Raw genomic sequence first — 21,428 nt, 5'->3', positions numbered from 1 at the left:
AGCTTAAAGGTTAGCAGTTCCTGCACAGACGGCTTATCTCAGTTTACAAAAATGTTTTTGCTTTACTTCCGACCGGATTCGGTTAAGTTGAAGAGAGCATGAGCAGTGCTCTGTGTGGATGGAGATTTCTGAACTAGATAAAGCTGGAGCTACTTTTGGAAATCAATTGCTCTCCAGCCAAGGCATGATTGATAATCATTGCGAAACGCAAACGTGAATATCTGAACGGTTTCACAAGGCTACGTAATCGCCGGCCTCAAAGGTCTTTAGTTGCAAACTGTTTGAATCAATCATGTTATAAATCATGTACGCGAGATTAACGATAGGAAACGGAACAGATGAGACCACAGGCAAGCGTGAAACATTATGTAGCTTATCTTGTTACACTGATGTTGGTTTAGCCCGCCATAAATGCTGATACGTCAATTTCCCTGTGTATCTATCAGTGATTTAAAAGCCTCAGTTTGCCTGAAACTATCTGCACATTTAATTATATTAGTAAGCAAATTGAATGGAAATTAAGAAAAATAAATTCATTTCCAATTAATCACCCAAAAAATGGCGTCTTCCTCACTAACAGATAGACTAATAGATGGTGAATTAAACAATTGTTTTTTTATCATTTATAATTCAAAAAGACGCAATCAGAAGGTTTGGCTGAAGACTGACTAGTGTCCTTTCCCCCGGTGCGCCTGTGAGCATTTGTCCTTTCTCCTTGTAAATGTGATGTACCGTTTGTTTATGCCCTTTCTCTGTTTGTAAACTGTTTTGAACACTTGTTTTTCTCTGACAGGAGACTGTTCTTCGGAGTGAATGAAATTGCGGTGAAAGTGCCTTCGGTCTTCAAACTGCTAATCAAAGAGGTTGGGCAGAAAGTAGAATAAACTATTCACTTTGCAGATATTGCATGTGTTCTACTCCATCTATCAAACATTAAGAGCACGCACTGCTTGGGATTGGGCAGAAGTGGTCAGTATCTTAACAGCACTATCCGCTGTCTCTAATCTGACGTTGTTTCAAGGGAGTACGGTTTGACTCAGCATTGCTTAGACAAAGTTCTTGGAAACCTGTTGTGCAACAGGGAGATACTATTTTCATAATATGACACTTCCAAATGTTCCTTGTTTGAGCAATATGTTACATATGTAACCAGTTTATCCAGTGGGTAGATGTTTGACTACTGATGCTATTGTGAGCTAAATCCCTGGCTTTCGGGACAGTAGGCCGCAGTCTGCTCCTAGACCAGGCACATTGGCAGATCTATTTCAGACGATGCTTTATGGGATTTGTACTTCACTGATTGCTGCTGATGGCCCAGTACTGCATTGAATCAGAATCCAGAGGCTCTGTATTTTCCATCCCTTTTTTAATATTATGTCCCCTATCATGAGTCCGGATTGAAGCTCTGGAAACCGGATATGTGAATACATTTCTTTCCGAGTGGTTTAGATCCTGTACATGAGGAATTTAAAATGAGGGGAAAAATATCCATCAACCTTTACACCTTGCTATGTATTTAAGTTGGGTCACTCATCCAACAGGGGTCTGTCGTGTTGGTATTTCATTGATCATTAAAGAAGCTAAAGATCAAACATTAACAAAAGATCACTGCGATCACTGTATGCAAGCTTGAACTGTGGATTCAAGCTTGCATACACTTTGCTCGTGTCCGTCACCAGTCAAACATCATAGTTTAGTGTCTTTAATGGTCATGTTGGGATTTATAGCTCTTTAGATATGGTTTGAGGAAAAAAAAAAAAATGTGTTGGATCATTAGAACAATATTCCCTAATATAGACTTATTCATATAATCATTGCAAACTCTGGAAAACTGTCAGGGTATTTCACATGTTTAGTAATAGTGAATGACACTTATATCAGACAGGATACTCCCCGATCAATACTTTCACTTTCTTTACTAGTAGTAGGTCAAGGGTCACGGTCCGTCATAAAAAAAAGTTTTATTTTATAATCGACACACTGGAGATCTCCCTTTGATCTCCTTTTGTTGGTGTTGTTATAATTTGGGGAAAGCCTTGCCCCGAGTTATAAGTTATTGTGTGGAAGGGACAGGGTACAGGCTTAATTGATCATGGGCAAGATTGTTCTGAAAGCCACTACACGTGGTACCAATTAAACTAAGAAATTACATTTTCCTGCTCCTTACCATTTCATTCCAGTTCCCTCCCCTATTTTGATATTGGGACATTGCGTTGTCTCGTTTGTATGTGCCTCATTTCCTCTTCTTGCTCTGACTCCTTACACATTTGGTGTGTTATTTTTTTCAATATTTCAGTAAATGATATACAGCAGCAGAGTTCAATATCCATGTCAAAACGTAAAACATGTATGATGTAGTATAAACATTTTATATCCTGCTTCCAGAAGCCTGGTCTCTAATCGGTGTGTGTCTCTCATCTGGTTGCCATTGTCCTCATACAGGTCCTGAATCCGTTCTACATCTTCCAGCTCTTCAGTGTGATCCTGTGGGCTTTCGAAGAGTATTACTACTACGCTGCCACCATCGTGTTCATGTCCTTTATTTCCATAGCTACCTCTCTGTACACCATTAAAAAGGTACAGTCCGAAAATCAACTCTGTAACTACAGCCTCATCCGAGTGTTTTGTGGGCATGTTAAATAGCACTTCACATGGGCCCTAGTGTGCCATTTCATAAGCAGAACCGCACCCATAGGTCGCTTGAACTCTCAAACTGTTGATGGTATGAATCAGAGGGAGAATGAAACTAAATGAATTCAACCAGGCGTCAGGGCTTCCTACTGAAAAACCTCTCCTTGTGTTCTTCTTTCAGCAATACATCACACTACGCGACATGGTGGCCGCGCACAGTATTGTCCGCATGTCCATTTGCCGAGCCAACAACGGTTTGTGAGCTCTTTCTTTGTGGATTTTGTGTGTGCTCATTGAACCTGAAACTGCATCACAGGCACAAGGCTATAGCTTGTTAGACTCTTCTGCAGTAGAACCAAACCTGAGAAGAGACAATTCTCTGGTTCTTTGGTAAACATGACGTGTGTGTGTGTGTGTGTGTGTGTGTGTGTGTGTGTGTGTGTGTGTGTGTGTGTGTGTGTGTGTGTGTGTGTGTGTGTGTGTGTGTGTGTGTGTGTGTGTGTGTGTGTGTGTGTGTGTGTGTTGCACTTCTCCGAACTCCAAAAAAATATTTTACCTGCAAGGTATCAAGGATACTGTATGTTTGTTGCGTTCATGGGCTAGTGGTGTGTGCGCCGCTCTGCTGCAGTAGTCTGTGCATGTGTGATGTCTCAGCATTTCCTGTCCTGCCCAGCACGTTGTGGGCAATGGGATCTGCTGAACAAGACTCCAGGGTCGTCTCTACCTGATGCACCACTTCTGCCCTTTCCTTGTGTTTCCTCCCATTCTCCACCTGCACCGACACTGACGCTTATTTTGCGGTGGGCTGACACTGTTATCAGAGATCAGTGTGACACCTCACATTACCGGTCGCTATGGGAGAATGCTCCAGAATCCAGATACAAACAAAATCCGATACCGGAATCGCTAAGGACAAGACGTTTTTTCTTAGGTTTTATTTGGTGTTGTTTGCGACATCGATGCCTCCATAAGAGGCTTGGAATGTGGCTTGTTTTCCGAATCGACACGCATGGTGTGTGGTACAGCGTGCCCCCCCCCTTATCTCTCGCTCAACCACTCTCGTACCAGCCTGTGACGCAGGCATTCCAACCGACACTTTTGTTTAAAACCGGCGCAAGCAGTGTGAAACTCACCATTGCCCCCCCCCCCCCCCCTTTTCCCTTCCGCTTCCACAGAGATCGAAGAGGTCATCTCCACCGACGTGGTGCCCGGCGACGTCATCGTCATCCCTAGCAACGGCACCATCATGCCGTGTGATGCGGTGCTGGTCACGGGAACATGCATCGTCAACGAGAGCATGCTCACAGGTCAGAGGTCAAGCCAGCTTAGCCCGCGTAACTGTGGGGGTTATCATCGACTTTGTTATCTTCCGTTAGAGCGTGTACTCGTCAACAATGCCGATACTCTTGACAAGTTTATTTGTATTGGGGGATTAGAGTTAGGGTTTCTGATGAGTCATGGCTAATGACGTCATGCGAGCGGTTAATTAAGAAAAAAAAAAAGGTGTGTGTGTGTGATACACAAGCTCTCCTTGCATCCTTGACAACCAGGCCCTCCCTTCTCTCGTCCCCGTCTGAACAGGGGAGAGCGTCCCGGTCACCAAGACCAACCTGCCCAACCCGGTGCAGGGCGACCGGGATGCCGAGAAGGACTCTGCCTTCAGCACGGAGGAGCACAAGAGACACACCCTGTTCTGTGGCACGCACGTCATCCAGACCCGCTTCTACACCGGCGAGCTCGTCAAGGCGGTGGTGGTCCGCACCGGTTAGTCTGTCTGTGTGTGTTTGTGTATGTTTTGGAATTGGATTCCGTTGTATTGCACACATTTTGTTCTTTCACTACTAAACCCATTAAGGTTTATCGCTTTTATACCAAAAAAAAGCGCAGATTTCTTACTGTCGTTTTTTGACAGTAACAAATCTGTCAACACTCTGCTAAACATCCATTGCCATCGTAAAATACAAACAACCTCCACCCCCACTATGTGAACCATTAAACAAATGCATGGCATACGTTAAAGATTAAATGACCCCCTCCAACGATGACAACCAAATCCACCCCTGCTGTGACGATCCTCCACTTTCGTCCATTCACCCACCATGTGTCGCTGAAGACCACGAGGACAATGAGGCTGATCCTAAAGCCTCCCCCTGCCCCCCACTGTCGTCCCAGGGTTCAGCACGGCCAAGGGCCAGCTGGTGCGCTCCATCATCTACCCCAAGCCCACGGACTTCAAGCTGTACCACGACGCCTACCTCTTCCTCCTGTGCCTGGTGGGCGTGGCCGCCATCGGCTTTATCTACTCCATCGTCCTGAGCGTCATGAAAGAGGTGAGGCCCCGGAGACAGCTCTACCGGTGGAGCGCCGCACCGACGCTGCCAGGTTGAGCGGTTTGATACCCACGAGCGCTGGTAAAAATGTACTACAAACCTATGAACGGCGTCGTCAAAGCGGTGTCGAATGTGTCGGTTCAACCAGGAGTGAGGCTTTTCAACGTATCGGATTGGATTTTATTTGCACACAACTTTATTTAAAAGAAAGCAAATGCGACGGAGCTTCACGGTTGTCAAAGCAAATTGACGGAGAACGTTTTTGTTTGTATTTTCTGTCTGGCTGAGGGAACAGTGAGTCACTCCCTGTTCTGTGTCACAGCAAAGTCTCCCTTGTAAGAAAATAAAATGGTGTGTCTGGTTGTGGTAGTAAAGGATTTGTATTTCAGTCTCGATATGCATCGGTATCCTTGATATTTGGCGTTTAGTTTGCATGTGTGGTATTGTCGGGTTGAGCTGCAAACCTATCTGCTCTTCTAAAACCAACTGAATGAGTCGTTGAACTGCTGCTCAGCACTGTACTCCCCGACTTTGAATTTTATCATATGATCGTCATGACTTGCCTTCAGCCAACACGCTATGTGTAGCGTGGTATTGCGTGTCTTGTGTGGTCTCCTTTGTATATCTCTGTATTAGGTCTTTGCCTTGTACCGTTTTTTTTATCGTGCTTTCTGGTTTGACCTGCCAAGCGAGTACAAAAGGGGAATTAGCTTAAACATATAATCGGGTACAGTGCATCAAATGAGGACATTTATGTTTTCAACTGTACGTGGTCCTTTTTACATCAAATAAATAAAAGTAGGGAAGTAAAGCGACTTGCTAGTCAGTCTAGATCCGAATCTGTGTGCTTTGGGAAAGTCCTTCATACCAGGTTTTTTGACATTAAATTATATTGCACATGGGTTTGTTTCAACTGTCACTGAACACAGGAACGCACTCATGTATGGGTGTTATGACGTCTTTAAGAATATGGCTCAATGCTCTGTGAATCTAGCTTGTTACTTTCACACATTTAGTCCAGTTAGATGATGGGTTTTTGAAAATTCCTGGATTTCAATGTATATAGGAGTTATTGCTTGTAGTTAGTCTATACATGAGTGTGGTGGGGGAAGGACGGTGTAATAATTAGGAAAGGTTCATTGTTTGATCCTCCGTGTCCACAGTGTGCCTGTACTTACCATGAGTAAAGGCTTAGTTATGGTTCAACGTTGACGCAACGCAATCACCACGCAGTCGCTTCAACGCAGTCGTGAACCATGATTTGGGTCGGCGTCGGGTTTACGCCGGGTTAATTGTAGCGGACCAATCACAGCCCTTGCTGCCTCATCGCCCCAACGGTTAACATTTTTTGCCTTTAGATGCCTTATGACCTGGTTTCTGTTCCTGACTTCCCTCTTAAGACGCTTCGGATAAAAGTGTCTGAATACAATTGACAACGCGATCAAACCGAGGAGTCCTCGGTTGAAAACCCGCTGGCCGTTGTGTTTTCTAGGTGCCCGTCAAGGAGATTATCCTGGAGTCTCTGGACATCATCACCATCACCGTGCCGCCCGCGCTGCCGGCCGCCATGACGGCGGGAATCGTGTACGCCCAGCGCCGCCTGAAGCGCATCGGCATCTTCTGCATCAGCCCCCAGAGGATCAACATCTGTGGGCAGATCAACCTGGTCTGCTTCGACAAGGTGCGTGTCAGCGGAGCACCGTAGACATTTGCATACCCACGTACATCCAGTTCATCTACGAAAAAAGACAACCCCTCTAGACAACCCCTAACCCCAACATATCCGTTGGTTTGTCCAGACTGGGACCCTGACAGAAGATGGACTGGATATGTGGGGGATCCAAAGAGTGGAGAATGGCAGGTGGGTGTGGGTGTGTGTGGGTGTGGGTGTGTGTGTGTGTGTGTGGGTGTGTGTCTCTCTCAAAATGTGCTTCCCTCTCTCTCAGAATGTGTGTCTGTGTGTCTCTCTCAGAATGTGTGCAAATGAAGCATCTCTACTTTTCCTCAAATACCTAGTGTTTCTGCTATCACATAAATGACAAAAATCGAAATAAGCTTTAAAATCAAATCAGTCTTCTTATTATGAATCAACCAAGTCACCCGTCTCAATGAACATCCCTCACCCCTCCCCCCCAAGCCAACTCTCCTCCGTCCTATCTGTCCTTGGCCTCACCTCATGTCCTGCCCTCTCTCTCCAGCTTCCAGCTGTCAGAGGAGAGTGCCTACAAGGAGAGCCTGGTCAAGTCCCAGTTTGTGGCCTGCATGGCTACCTGCCACTCCCTCACCAAGATCGAGGGCCAGCTATCTGGCGACCCCCTAGACCTGAAGATGCTGGAGGCCATCAGCTGGGTGAGTGCTCCACGGCTTGCTTTGGGACACTGCTTAGTGTGACATCGCCTGATAGTTGCAGACTGATAGGCTGCAGCATACTGGAATATAGCACGTTATACCGAGCTAATGTTGGCTGACCGACTGTAAACTCGGTGTTTTAAGGAAGCGTACGCCTACTACTACCTCCCCACTGTGAGTGAAATCCATGACATAGCAGCTTTGTGGCCAGTCCCACTGAGTCAGCATAATTGTATAGAATAGGGATGTGGCTATGTAGCACATCTATTTATTGCTTTGCGTTATGACCTGCTCTCGGGGAGGTCACTTTACACTTTTTTTCGCAAGCGTGGGTTGATATCTTTCAAGACAGGAAACGTTAAGGTCACCATACCATAGAAATCTGCTTGGCTCCCCGGGGATGTCCTTGTCTTCCATCCAGTCACTCAGTGTCTCAGAAGGTGGCTGTTTTCCCCCAGCGGTACCACGTATTCCACCCGGCAGTGTCATTCAATCGTCCGTCTCTGGGTTGCTTTGCTCTGTGCTCGTCCTCTTGTCCTTGGCGGTCGGGTGCAGACCCTGGAGGAGGCCACGGAGGAGGAGACGGCTCTCCACGAGCGCATCATGCCCACCGTGGTGCGGCCCCCCAAAGAGCTGCTGGCCTCGGAGCCGGCGGCCTCCCCGGAGCTCGACATGGTGGGTGTCCTCAGTCACCTATCGGGGATCGGCACCATGTTCCAAACACTGTTCATGTATTCTGATAGAACTCTGAAACCCCGTGTTAGGGGTATAGCAGTAAACCTCTTCAAGTCAATTTAGATTAAAGCGGCTGCGAAATTACCACATTTTAATTTACCATTTTTTATTTGTAGTAAATGCTAAAAACTTGAATATGATATTGTCCACGTTTAAATATTGAGTGACAGTGCATCTTTGTGAGTTCTCCACATGCTCTCTGACCTCGGCCGAAGCTTGACCGCCAGCACAACAAGAAAGAGAGTAGGATGTTTTTATTTGTCCGGACACTGTCTCATCACATGCTCCTCTCTCTGTGTGTCCTTCCAGGAGCTGTCTGTGAGTAGTCCACTGCTGCCTGGCCCCGCTGCCCCTTCCTCGTTCCTGCTCCTCCAACCACAGCAGACGCTCACTTAATGCTGATTCACAACAGCTACGCAGAACCGTTCTGTTGTCTGTTAGGAGGTTCAATGCGGCCATGGGTGATAAATAGTGGAGCAATAGTGGAGATCCTTTGTGTAATGAGTAAGGAAGGGTTAGTCATCGGTGTCGTGGTGAGGGTAGAGTTCACGTTTGAAAATGGTTAGCATGTCCGTAACATAACAAAAGGAAAACGGTTTTGTAGGACTGCCTAACCATGAAAACAACAAAAACAGGTTGGGCAGATATTGTTAAAAGGTAAGATATTGACATAGTTTAGTAAGTAGTTATCGAATCTCAAATACGCAAATATAAAGCATTCAGTCACGCATTATTATATATATATATATTGTGATCCACCTTGCATTTTAGTGATTCATCTTTAATTGAATTTGATATACCTCCTTAATTTCTCTTCTTGCCAGTCGGTGTATGAGATCGGTATCGTGAGGCAGTTCCCCTTCTCGTCGGCGCTGCAGAGGATGAGCGTTGTGGCACGGCGTCTGGGGGAGAAGCGGATGGACGCCTACCTGAAGGGAGCGCCAGAGGTGGTGGCCAGCCTGTGCAAGAAGGAGTCTGGTGAGGCTCTTGGTTAGCCGGCTTCGGGATCAGCCTCCGCTTCCATGGTTCTCTGTGATCTGCTGCCTGTCCTGATGCTAAAAAAACGAATGTAGTGGCAGAGGTTTATGTGTGTTACCACTCCTAGTAAAGAAATTACTAATGATATTGCCAATGTAACTGAGGATTACACTTGAAGAGTTTGGATACCAGTACTTATGAATGAACGTATCGATGTCTTACACAAATGTAAAGCTATGTTTATTTGAAGTCTTGATAATATGATTACCCTATACTAACAATATATCACCCCTTCCTCCCTCTCTCTCAACCTATTTTGATGGGGCTCTCCCTTTTCATCGCTGACTCTCTCTCGTTCCCTCTGGCTGTTGTCTCTCCACCTCCCAGTTCCGGAGGACTTTGCAGAGGTTCTGGAGGAATACACCAAGAAGGGTTTCCGGGTCATCGCCCTGGCCCACCGCCGCCTGGAGTCCAAGCTCACATGGCACCGAGTGCAGAACGTCAACCGGTAAATCAGCCGCACTTCACCTGTGTCACGCTATTCTCTTTACATCCGTTTAGTCGTAAATACAATATAGGAAGATACAACTGTAAATGCGGCGAGTGTTGGATGTGTTTTTTAAAGAGTAAGGATTTCGCTGATGTGTCCTCTGCCTGCATGTCTAGCTAACTATGTACTGCGACAGTAGCTACAATCTTGATCCAGGGGGAAATCCGGAGATTTAGGATGCAAGGGCCAATAGCGAGACTATTGGAAGGCAGCCGAAGTGATGTGTATGTGTGCTTGCTGCAGCGACCACGTTGAGGCCAACATGGAGTTCCTGGGTCTGATCATCATGCAGAACAAGCTGAAGGCAGAAACTCCAGCGGTGCTGCAGGATCTCCACAGAGCCAACATCCGCACTGTCATGGTAACGGGTAAGTCCATGCGTATTCACACTCGCACTCACAGCTGTGAGGCCATGGGCATGAGCATGATTGCTTGTCGAAATCAACAGCCAACATGCGTTGTCTTGAAAAGCGCGCACACACACACACACACACACACACACACACACACACACACACACACACACACACACAGGTTTTGTGTGACAGAGTGGAGTGATTAGGGACTCTGGGATAATGGAGGCCAGTGTGGTTTTCCCTGAGTCTGGTACTGATCCACCATCCATCCACCCTGGGGGGGCCGAGGAGTCTCCCAGGCTGACACTGATACGCCCTGGCTGGGTAGGAGTTAGGTACAGGCTGCCAAGGTCATTATGCTGGAGTGTGCCCATGTGGATCTCCATTTGGGTCTCCTGGGGGCTGAGTCACTCCAGCATGAAATACCACCTTTGCGTTTCATGCTACCCCTGTGTTGAGAAACATATTAATTAAACCCAGTTTTCTTGCAAACATTATGATGATTCTGATCAAAGTCACTGTTGGTGCTGCCTGGACTGATGACAGATAATGGCCTTTAAGTGACCTCTATCATTTGTAGTCCTTTCTCTTTTAATGTTGTCAATGAGATCCAAAAGGTGTAGAAGGGAGTTCCTCCATGATGTGGTTCTGCGTGTCCCTGCAGGAGACAACATGCTGACGGCCATCTCGGTGGCCAGAGACTGTGGCATGATCCCTCCCCAGGACAAGATCATCATCGCGGACGCCCTGCCGCCGCGGGACGGACAGACCGCCAAGATCAACTGGAGATACGCAGACAAGCCCGGCAAGATGCCCCGTCTGGAGGTGAGGGATAGGGTTCCCTGTTCAGGCTCTAACTATCCTTCCCTCTTGGTCTGCTGCTCTCTCCTATCCCATCGCTCCCTCTCCCCTCGCTCATCGCTTTCTCTCACCTGTCTCATCTCGGTCTCTCCTCTGTCTCATCTCAGTCTCCCCTCTGTCTCGTCTCGGTCTCTCCTCAGTCTCATCTCGGTCTCTCCCCTGTCTCATCTCGGTCTCCCCTCTGTCTCATCTCGGTCTCCCCTCTGTCTCATCTCGGTCTCTCCTCAGTCTCATCTCGGTCTCTCCTCTGTGTCATCTCGGTCTCTCCTCTGTCTCATCTCAGTCTCCCCTCTGTCTCATCTCGGTCTCTCCTCAGTCTCATCTCGGTCTCTCCTCTGTGTCATCTCGGTCTCTCCGCTGTGTCATCTCGGTCTCTCCCCTGTGTCATCTCGGTCTCTCCGCTGTGTCATCTCAGTCTCTCCTCTGTGTCATCTCGGTCTCTCCCCTGTGTCATCTAGGTCTCACCTCTGTCTCATCTCCTTCTCTCCTGTCTCCTCTCCTTCGCTGCTCTGTCTCCTCTTCCTCTTCTGTCTCATCTCTTTCTCTCCCTTGTCTCTCCTCTGTCTCCTCTCTTTCTCTCTCCTGTCTCCTCTCTTTCTCTCCTCTGTCTCCTCTCTTTCTCTCCTGTCTCCTGTCTTTCTCTCCTGTCTCCTCTCTTTCTCTCCTGTCTCCTCTCTTTCTCTCCTCTGTCTCCTCTCTTTCTCTCCTCTGTCTCCTCTCTTTCTCTCCACTGTCTTCTCTCTTTCTCTCCTGTCTCCTCTCTTTCTCTCCACTGTCTCCTCTCTTTCTCTCCTCTGTCTCCTCTCTTTCTCTCCTGTCTCCTCTCTTTCTCTCCTGTCTCCTCTCTTTCTCTCCACTGTCTCCTCTCTTTCTCTCCACTGTCTCCTCTCTTTCTCTCCTGTCTTATCTCTTTCTCTCCACTGTCTCCTCTCTTTCTCTCCTGTCTCCTATCTTTCGTGCTCGTCTGTCTCCTTTCGGTCTCTCCCCTGTCATCTCGTTCTCTCCTCTTTCCCTCCTCTGCCTTATCTCTCTGGCCCTGTCCACACCTGCCATTAACATGCTTCTTGGGTGATTCGATCACAAGTGGGACAGCTCGTGTACCGCTGTGAATGCACCCATGACACATCGAGGATGCAATCAGATCCGACTGCTCAGAGCACATTCAGAGGAAGTCGGTGCCTTGTATGGCCACATTCTTTTAGCAGTTTGCAGGAAGTGTCCTGGGCCACACTGAAGGCCGACTACTAAACTGGCGTCTTCTGCATAAGCAGAAGTACTTACACATTTGCTCCCCAACAACATCATATTGAAGAGTATAAAATCCTCAAATCGCGTAAGTTGGCTTGGTCCACAATCTCGGCAAAATTTGTAAAGCCAATTCATATATATTTGAGTGAGTCAAACACACGGGGAGATTTGTTGTGCATGGATCCCTCAAACTGGTTTAAAACAACGAGTTTGGTCTCTGCCCATGGAAATCATGTACGTGTATTTGCATGTAGAACAGGGAAGTGAGATCTGATCACAAGTGGTTATTCGAGACCCATTGTTATGCCAGGTGTGAACCGACTGTACCGTGAGCTGTCCACCTGTGACCGGATCACCCAGGATGTAGGTTAATGCCAAGTGGTAACAAGGCCCATCTGTCTACATCAGTCTTACCCCTCGTCTGGTGTAGTGTCGTGATGAGCTGTTTGTGGGTCATTCATCTTCCAGCTTGGTTGGAAACACCACTGCCACCATGACATTTAAGAATTTGAACGCTTGAGCTTATCGTTAACATCAGCTTGAGTCATTAATCATAGCGTTTAAACTTAAGAAAACGAGACACAACAACACACTGCTGGTACTGATGTAGCCAAAATAACCAACATCTAACCCACTGATGTCAATTTGGCGGGTGGCTGATTTGGAAAATCACACAGCTATTTTTCCCTGGAGATATCTCTAATGGTCAAACCCCACATTATCATTGACTTCGAAAGAACCAAATAAATGTTGGTGTTTATCTAACTAGGAGGTCCTTCTTGAGAGACTTGGTTGGAAGCCAACATAACTATTTACATCTCAATGACATCTCTTTAGTTGTATTAACAGCCAGGACTTTGCAGGACCTAAAGCAATTTCATTGTTGAATTGTAACCTAAATGAAAATAGGGGGAGAGGTTTGATCCTTTTTCCAGAACTAACCCTTGATGCCCTTCCTATACTCTCTGTCTGTTATCGGTTAAGTATATCTAACTCAATCACTTCTTCACTGTCACCTCCATGAAGATGGATTGGAAGATATTCAGGCTCTTCAGGAGATTCAACCTCTGTGACCATTAAACACAGACTACCGCTGTTATTTATAAACTGTCAATCACAGAACAGTAGACAAATGGGCATGGTTGAACGCATGCGCACTTACACCTGAACCACAAATGATTTATAACAAGTGCACTCTCCTGGGCGGCATTTTCTATGCACCTCACCATAACATTAATTAGGGCAAAATGTGAAACTGACAAGATGTATGAACTGACTGTATTGTAAGACACTTTGGATGACTGATTTGCTTTTAAAAAAAACAATGTGTGTTCTTGAAGGTGCTTTAAGTGATTTTGTCATTGTGACTAACTGCCTATGTTTTTGCACTAAGCACTTCCCTTCCTCCCCCTCACATTACAACATAGCTTTCTACCGATTTAAAGCAAGCCTGACCCTGTCTCTTTTCTTGAGGTTTTCTTTCGCTTGCCATATTTGGTTCTGTCTCAGAAGTGCTTGAATCGATAGCTTTGCCTGTTCCGCCATTGTCAGTCAAAATCCTGCTGCCCGCCCTGGAACACGCATGGAGGAACAGCTTTGCCACAAAGCAAATCAGCTTATCCAAAACTTGCTTTCAAATGAAGTGCTCTCAAATCGTAATCCTGCGAGGCAGCTGTATTTGCGAGATCGCAATCCCTCAAGAATCCATCTCGCCACACTTCAAAATCTTTGCTTGTTTCAGAACCACCAGTGGTTCAGACCAATCGGTGTCCTACAAGGATATATACGTGATGGACATGTGGTTCATCCAATCACCTGCCAAGGGCTTTTTTAAAGTGCCTGCTCCCTTAAAAACTGTTTCCAAGGATGGCTTCCCAGATGGTTCTGTGTTTAGCATGTGCTATATCAAATCATGCATCCTTAAAAAATGGCTTCCTTTATATTTCAATGAACCGGGGGCTTCCTAAACCGCACCACCGCACTGTGGCTCTGGGCGCTAACTGCTTCTCTTTGGAAGTCATTGTGCATCACGCCACCGCGGTTGGGTTTTAATGTGTTTGTTCATTCACAAAAAAACAAAACAGGAAGTGGTCATCAGCCTGGAGGACATATGTCACATGGACGAGGCCAAGTCTGCACAGCAGCAGTTCCACTTCGCCATGAGCGGCAAGTCGTTCGACATCATCATGGAGCACTTCCCCGATATGATGCAGAAGGTAAGGGGGGAGGGAGCCCATGCTCAGGCATGGCTCAAAGCCCAGTGGGTCATTTTGCTGGACTTAACCGTCTCTGTGTTCTGTTTATTCACTGCGACACATGCAACATGCAAGCAGACATGTCCAGGTCATTTCAAGCTATGAGCTAGTTGGAATGTTACCCTTTGTGGCTTTTAAGAAAAGGCTCCTACTCAACATATGACAGACAGACAGTCAACATGTGGGCTCCACTGCTGTTGGACTGTGAGGTGTGTAAGTGATATGTGTTTGGTTCGTAGCTGGTGCTCCATGGCACCGTGTTCGCCAGGATGGCCCCGGACCAGAAAACGCAGCTCATTGAAGCGCTGCAGGGCGTCGAGTGAGTAGGAACAGATCAGAAATATACTTACTCTTATTATTATTATTATTATTATTATTATTATTATCATTATTTTTCTTTCATTCCCCGTACAATGTTTCGTACTGAAACATCTGACCTTTTTCTCATAATATTTACATTGCGTTTGAAACTTATTTTTAGTTATTAGGCTTTTAAGGACATAACAGTGAACAAATAAAGTGTGAATATCAACTCATGGATTTTCTATTCCTCTATACCTATCCCTCTAGCTACTATGTTGGGATGTGTGGCGATGGAGCCAACGACTGTGGGGTAAGTAGATTAAAAAAGTTTAGAAATGTTTAATGGTCATTTTTAAAAAAAAAATATATATTTCTACCCCTATAACTTGTTTTGACGCCATCCACTTAAATCGAGTCCTTTTATGGCCCTCCCCACCAGGCGCTGAAGAGGGCCCACAGCGGCATCTCTCTGTCGGAGCTGGAGGCCTCCGTGGCGTCCCCCTTCACCTCCAGGACCCCCAACATCTCCTGCGTGCCCAACCTCATCAGGTAGCCCCCGGGGGACCCCTAGGTTCCTGTCCTACTCCCCGGGAGATCAGGGGGATGGAGCCAGTTGGTTTGCACCGTTGTCTTTGGCCATTGGAAAATAACCGATGGTGTTTGCTGAAGGAATAACGTAAAACTCTCTCTTCTGGATTGCCTTTTTCAATGGTATTTGGAAGAATATCAGTTTAGAAATCCAGTTTAGTGATTGGCGCAATGTAATATGGATTTAGAATGAGCAAGAGGTCCTGTTGTATTATGTATATATTTTGTGAGTAAAACCTTACAAGTTTGAATTTCATCACAGTCAAGTTAAATCCTTTTTTCCAGACCTACAGTTGAATAGTACAGTAGCAGTAAACTACCTGGGGTTACATGAGACAGATTCATGTAATAATGACTTAATTGATTCCTCTTTCTCCTACAGGGAGGGCAGAGCGGCACTCATCACCTCCTTCTGTGTCTTCAAGTTCATGGCCCTCTACAGCATGATCCAGTACATCAGCGTCACCCTCCTCTACTCTGTAAGTAGCAGGACATGCAACCATAAAATTGGTCCAGAATGTCCGAATACCTGCCACCGGCCAATAATGGATCGATTTGACCGTTTCACAGAGCCATCATAGTGTGAATAATGTGTTTTGAAATCCTGTTGCACCCTAGAGACTTCTATCCCCTTTTGACCTTTTGATTTTTGTCCTTGACGCCAGATCCTCAGTAACCTTGGAGATCTTCAGTTCCTCTTCATCGATATCGCCATCATCCTCTTCCTCGTATTCACCAGTGAGTGTTAATAAGACATTGAAATAAGTTCAATAACTGTTTGGCCGCGTATTCCACATACTTTGCTCCAAAATACAGTGTATATATACCTGCATCTACACTTCCATTTTGAGTGTTTATTTTTCTTACGTGTTTTACTATTTACAATCAAACAACTCTTTCTGCAAATCCCCTTTATCCAAAGGACCTTAAAGTATGTTGACATTTTTGCTCTATTGAATCCATTGTGATGCATGTCCCTCGCTCTCTGTGCTCTCCACCACCAGTGAGCTTGAACCCAGCGTGGAAGGAGCTGGTGCCACAGCCACCCCCCTCGGGCCTCATCTCGGCCCCACTGCTCTTCTCGGTCATGACCCAGATCCTCATCTGCTTGGCCTTCCAGGTCATCCCCTTCCTCTGGGTCCAACAGCAGCCCTGGTATGAGCAGTGGACGCCGCTGTCAAAGTGAGTGTCCCCGGGAACCTGAGGCCTTTTTGGAAGACTCGAACAAAAGCAGAGAAGAGGTGCTGTGTCTTATTAGTGTACCAAAGCAACCATCCATCCTTCTTCTTAAGCTACAAGGCTGTTTATTTTTGACATTTTCAACTCGGGGGGGGCGCACAGGGCACTCCGCCAAAAAACGGGAGACAGAGTTTTGTTCCCGTTGATAACATTAAGAAAATGGCCTCCCCCAGCTGATAAGGTTTTCTGTGTGATCGGACCTAAGACAAGTCAACCTTATTTAATAATGACAGTTACAGTCTCAAGGTGGCTTCTCAGGCCCAACATGATGCAACACTACCTTAACCCACAGACCTCTGAAGGGCAAGGAAGAAGAAACGTTGAGGAGGAAAACAGACTAGAATAGTTTTCTGCTTTTTTTTTAAAAAATTACTTTCATATTATATTTTTTAAATACTGACATAGGTGTCGGCAATGCCATGTCTGATGATACAGTCATAAAACACAAGTCTTAAGAGGCATCCAAAAGTTATAACTTGTAATACCAGGAGACGTCAGTCGGGCTGCACTTGGTAGTTACATGTGATCAAACAGTGCCCTCTGGTGGCAACAGTACACAAACACTCAAAACACTAATAGGTATCCTTTTCTTTTCGATTCGTTTTTAATTTAAGTTAATGAGCAAATCTTTTCATGTAGACGTATAACCTGTGTAAACCTTGTCCACTTTAACATTACAAATTACATTGCCATTGTCGTACTTTGCCGTGACCTTTTGATCTTCGACCCCTTCCAGCGCCTGCAACACATCAGAATCAACATCCACTCACTCTATCACCAACATAAGCTCCTTTGAGGTGGACCCGGACTACATCTCCAACTACGAGAACACCAGCATCTTCTACGTGTCGTCCTTCCAGTACATCATCGTGGCCATCATCTTCTCCAAGGGCAAGCCCTTCAGACAGCCCAGCTACAAGAACTGTGAGGACACGCCACCGCACACATCGCTCACTCTATGAGGACGGCTTACCAAGGGATTCTTTTGTCATCCAGATTAGGCATTTTAAAATGAAAATGGGTTATTTTGCAATAGTCATGATCGCAAAAAATACTAAAATGAACTAGCCGTACAACTGATAAAGCTGCAGTAATTAGTCATGGGTTCACAGTCCTTAACTTGTGCATGTGTGTATGCTCTCTGTCTCCCCCCCCCCCCTCTCCCCCCTCCAGGGCCCTTTATGCTGTCTGCCCTGACCTTGTATGTGTTCATGTTGTTTGTGCTGTTCCACCCGATTGAGGCCATGGATGAATTCTTTGAGGTAACACGACGTCGGACGTCAGTTGACTCCACCAACAGCACGGTCGTCTGGTGTATCTCTGTTCAATCACGCCGGGGCCAGTTATGAATCAGGTGTCCTAGTCAAGGACTAAGGGCCCGTGTCCACACAGGTTTTTTTTCTTGCGTTCCAGCGTCTTTTGTTTTCAGTTGTCCCCAATGAGGAGAGAGCGTAGGCGGCCATCTTGAGTAAAAACGCTGCGCCCAGTGTTTTTAGGGTACTCTGCCTCTTTTTGCGGCCACTCCCAGCGCTTGGAGTTTAAAATATCGTAACCAATCACATACTAGATGTGGTGGGCTCATCACCCATGTAAACAAGAAAATGGAGGGTATGTTATATATAGATTATAAAAAGGAAACTATGTGACGCTAGTCTGTAAAGGCATTGTTGTTGTTGTTTTTTTCCCACGCACACAAGTGCTTCTTCCCCAGCACGCTAGCAGAAAAAAAACGCTATGTGGACACAGGTCCTCGGATGTTTCCTTAAGATGTGTATCTTTATTCAGCAGTATTTCGTTTTAAAATCAGCCGACAAGTCATGACTAATCTTATGGCCGCATGGCCTTGCTCTGTTCGTATGCTAAAAAAAAGAATTATAATGCATTTTTTAATTTGTATACTTCAATTGTTCAGGTCGTCTGATTTGAATACTTTTATTAATCATGTTTCCCAATCCAGTCACTGTACAATGTGGCCAAACAATCCTACAACTCTGGTCTGCTCTTTATAGATCGTGTGTGTCCCCTTCTCGTGGAGGATCAAGCTGTTTCTCATTGTTCTGGCCAATGCAGCCGTGTCGGTGTTCGTGGAGGTAAGGCACCCCCAGAAATGCACAACGTTTACTTAATGTTTCATCATGCTGACTCTTCATTTTCTCATGCAACGTTGTCGTCCGTGTCTCATTGTGTTTCAAGAGGCGTGGACACTGCATTAAAAGACCGTTCTGCCTTACCCTAAACTTCAATAACTGAGTCATTGTATTTCTCACACAGCATTATTGAAAGTGTGAAAAAGAAAAAAACATCTGACGTTGCTATGTTCTTGCACTATCACTAACTCACCAATACTGTTTACTGGATTTCTCAATGGGTTGTTTGCAGCTGTGTCACACCCGTGTCAAGCGATCTTCTGATGGAGGGCAGGAAGTGAAATAGAGAACTTAAAGCAGCAGTACTCACTGTTATGTACACAGTTTATGTAGACTTTGTGGAACCAAATGTTGAACATCTACCGGACTAAGAACTGAATTAGTATCAAAAGATATTAGCGGTGTCCTCGGCTTCGATTTTGAATCTGATTCGTCAGGCCAGACCTATTCCCAACTAATCGGCGAATCATATGTAGTATAAATTCTAATGCATGGCCGCTCAATGATGCCTTTATTATTTGCGTTGTCTAAACAAATGAATGGAATAAATTGGTTGACCAGGGTATCCCAAAGCTGTCCATAGGCGAGCATTTGCATGGATTTGACTTTGTTGGATAATCTTTGATGGTGCTTTTCTAACATTGTGTCACCATCTAGAATAATGGCATGGAATGTGCACTGCACTAATGATTGGATAGTGCCGTCACACAAAGAGTCTATCAAACAATAAGGATGTTTGCTGTGTTACGAAAAAGTGTCCATCCCCCGCAAAAAAACAAAGCTTTTCCTTCTAGAATCCAACCAACGCTGTCATCCCCATCCTCCAAATGGAATGTGCGTGTGCTGTCACACACGCACACACAATTTTCAAGATTCAACTATCAAAGAAGTATTTGACTAAATGCATTTCTATCAAAGGCTCGGATCGACAAAGATCGTGGTCATGCCTAAAACGTTGGCCCTATGACCTTGATAGATAGCACTGCATTATTAAACCATTAGGCTGGAACGCACCGTTGAACCTCCAAGAAACGCATCTGAACTGATATCCAGTCCAGTGTACGCATCTCCTGCCTTCACTTCCTGCCTTCCACGTCACGTTCTCTCCACTGATGGGATGTTATCTGCAACACAATCTATTCTATGTTCCTAGTCGACGACTATTTACAGAAGCTAACCGTGCACTATGACAACGATATCAAATCAAGGTGTGTTCTCTGCTATGATTTCCCCCCCCCCGCACCCCATGCACGTTTCCATAGACGTTCCTCCTTGACGTGGTCTTGTCGAAGCTTGTGTTCAGCCGAGACAAGCAGACTAGCTATGGCTATGCCCCCGCCGCCATGACACAACAGGTTAGGAATTACGGACACCTCCTTTCCTTGCATCCTAACTACCTAACCTACCTTCTGTTTCCCTTAACATCCTTTTAGTCTGTTTATCACGCTCCACTACCAACCCCCTTCCTGCCTTCCTATTCGTCTTTACTTTCTTTACTATTTTCTCACTGCCTCCTCATGACACCTCACCTGGGGTACATGAGACAGATTCATGTAATAATGACTGACCAAGGCCTTGATTATACTCGGTTATATTCATTACATTATATTCATTTCTGTCCAAACTGAAATGGAATTAGGTTGACCATGAACTGGACCAATGGTGGCTAAGCGACCACAACATGCCGATAAATTAAGAACCTGACGGCAGTTGTAAGAATCCTACCAGATATGCAAAGTAGCATAAAGTGCAGGTGTATAATTTTATTTATATTTTTATTTATTATTTAATATCTTCAAAAACACACGATTATCTTTCCCTTAATTTTTTTTCCAACATCTTATGAGAAAGTTTTTATTATGTTTATCTATTGTGGACAATAGCCTAACTAAAACTTTATTAACCCGGATACGTCTCACGGCTCTTCAATGGAGGTTGCTAATAAAACAACAGCAGCGATCCCAGTTTAAGATGAAAGTAAACGTATAAGTCTACTGCAGCATCCAGATGTACAAGAAGAGAGGAAAAGTATAAAGCATTTTTAGTCATTTTAGAAGTAGACAAAAGGAAAGGAAAGACATCTCTCTCCCATTATGCACACCATCACCTGTCTCTTTTACGCGTTTGTCGCAATGCCTCTGGTGTATCGCTTCCATAGCTGACATTTCATGGGGATAAAACCAGCGTCCCCATAATATATATATATATGACTCTGTTTCTGTTCTTCCCTTCGGTCTTCACCCCTCGGCCCGTGTCATCTCTATGACCATGTCTAGGTGGGCATCGACCACTGGGGCAGGAAGTGTCTCTCGTGGCTCTGTTGCCAGCGCAACGCGGCCCCCAGGGCCCGCTACATGCACCTGGCCCAGGAGCTCCGCGTGGACCCCGACTGGCCCCCGCGGCCCACCACCACCACCGAAGCCAAGCCCTGTCCTGAGAAGGACTACCGGATGATCTGCAGCTCGTAGCACCCCTCCAGGCGTCAGGTCCCACGCAACCACGGCCCCTGGGCAGGTTGGAGCCCAGAGCAGGTGCTTCCAAGCCGCCTGAGGAGGACGGAGCCCCCCTGTGGAGAACTGGGCCTTGTTCTTCTGATGGTCTGTCAGCTGGTGTTGACAAAGGGCGGAACCCCTCTTGCCGTGCGTTCTCTCTGCATTATTAGATTGCCATGTTGTCCACCATACAAAGCCAAAGCTTTAATTAGGTTGGTATTTGAGAGGGAGACAGACACACACGCACACGCACACGCACATACACGCACACACATAGGGCTGGGTATCATGGCCAATTTCCTAAATCGATTCGATTTCGATTCATATGGTTCTGAATCGATTAATCTCGATTCGATTTAATCTGCT

At 45.9% G+C, this 21,428-nt stretch overlaps 1 protein-coding gene across 1 annotated transcript in view; it reads left to right on the top strand.

Moving 5' to 3' along the window:
- Positions 1 to 21,038, top strand: part of atp13a3 (ATPase 13A3) — a gene marked incomplete at its 3' end in the record, with an annotated part of 34,354 nt that extends 13,316 nt beyond the window's left edge. The window contains exons 8-33 of the mRNA XM_079740123.1: positions 794 to 863; positions 2,443 to 2,577; positions 2,813 to 2,885; positions 3,807 to 3,938; positions 4,213 to 4,395; positions 4,804 to 4,961; positions 6,454 to 6,642; positions 6,761 to 6,822; positions 7,160 to 7,310; positions 7,866 to 7,985; positions 8,870 to 9,023; positions 9,411 to 9,531; positions 9,817 to 9,941; positions 10,594 to 10,754; positions 14,123 to 14,254; positions 14,533 to 14,612; positions 14,864 to 14,906; positions 15,036 to 15,145; positions 15,567 to 15,663; positions 15,850 to 15,922; positions 16,189 to 16,366; positions 17,160 to 17,347; positions 17,597 to 17,685; positions 18,433 to 18,513; positions 19,833 to 19,925; positions 20,847 to 21,038. Of these exons, the coding sequence (XP_079596249.1) occupies positions 794 to 863; positions 2,443 to 2,577; positions 2,813 to 2,885; positions 3,807 to 3,938; positions 4,213 to 4,395; positions 4,804 to 4,961; positions 6,454 to 6,642; positions 6,761 to 6,822; positions 7,160 to 7,310; positions 7,866 to 7,985; positions 8,870 to 9,023; positions 9,411 to 9,531; positions 9,817 to 9,941; positions 10,594 to 10,754; positions 14,123 to 14,254; positions 14,533 to 14,612; positions 14,864 to 14,906; positions 15,036 to 15,145; positions 15,567 to 15,663; positions 15,850 to 15,922; positions 16,189 to 16,366; positions 17,160 to 17,347; positions 17,597 to 17,685; positions 18,433 to 18,513; positions 19,833 to 19,925; positions 20,847 to 21,038 (3,190 nt within the window). The remainder of the gene's footprint in view (positions 1 to 793; positions 864 to 2,442; positions 2,578 to 2,812; positions 2,886 to 3,806; positions 3,939 to 4,212; positions 4,396 to 4,803; positions 4,962 to 6,453; positions 6,643 to 6,760; positions 6,823 to 7,159; positions 7,311 to 7,865; positions 7,986 to 8,869; positions 9,024 to 9,410; positions 9,532 to 9,816; positions 9,942 to 10,593; positions 10,755 to 14,122; positions 14,255 to 14,532; positions 14,613 to 14,863; positions 14,907 to 15,035; positions 15,146 to 15,566; positions 15,664 to 15,849; positions 15,923 to 16,188; positions 16,367 to 17,159; positions 17,348 to 17,596; positions 17,686 to 18,432; positions 18,514 to 19,832; positions 19,926 to 20,846) is intronic.
- Between the last annotated feature and the right edge of the window lie 390 nt (positions 21,039 to 21,428).

Source organism: Pollachius pollachius (genome assembly GCF_949987615.1).
Source record: "Pollachius pollachius genome assembly, chromosome: 7".
NCBI lineage: Eukaryota > Metazoa > Chordata > Actinopteri > Gadiformes > Gadidae > Pollachius > Pollachius pollachius.
The sequence above is the reverse complement of the archived record's forward strand: the minus strand, read 5'-3'. Positions and strand labels throughout refer to the sequence as shown.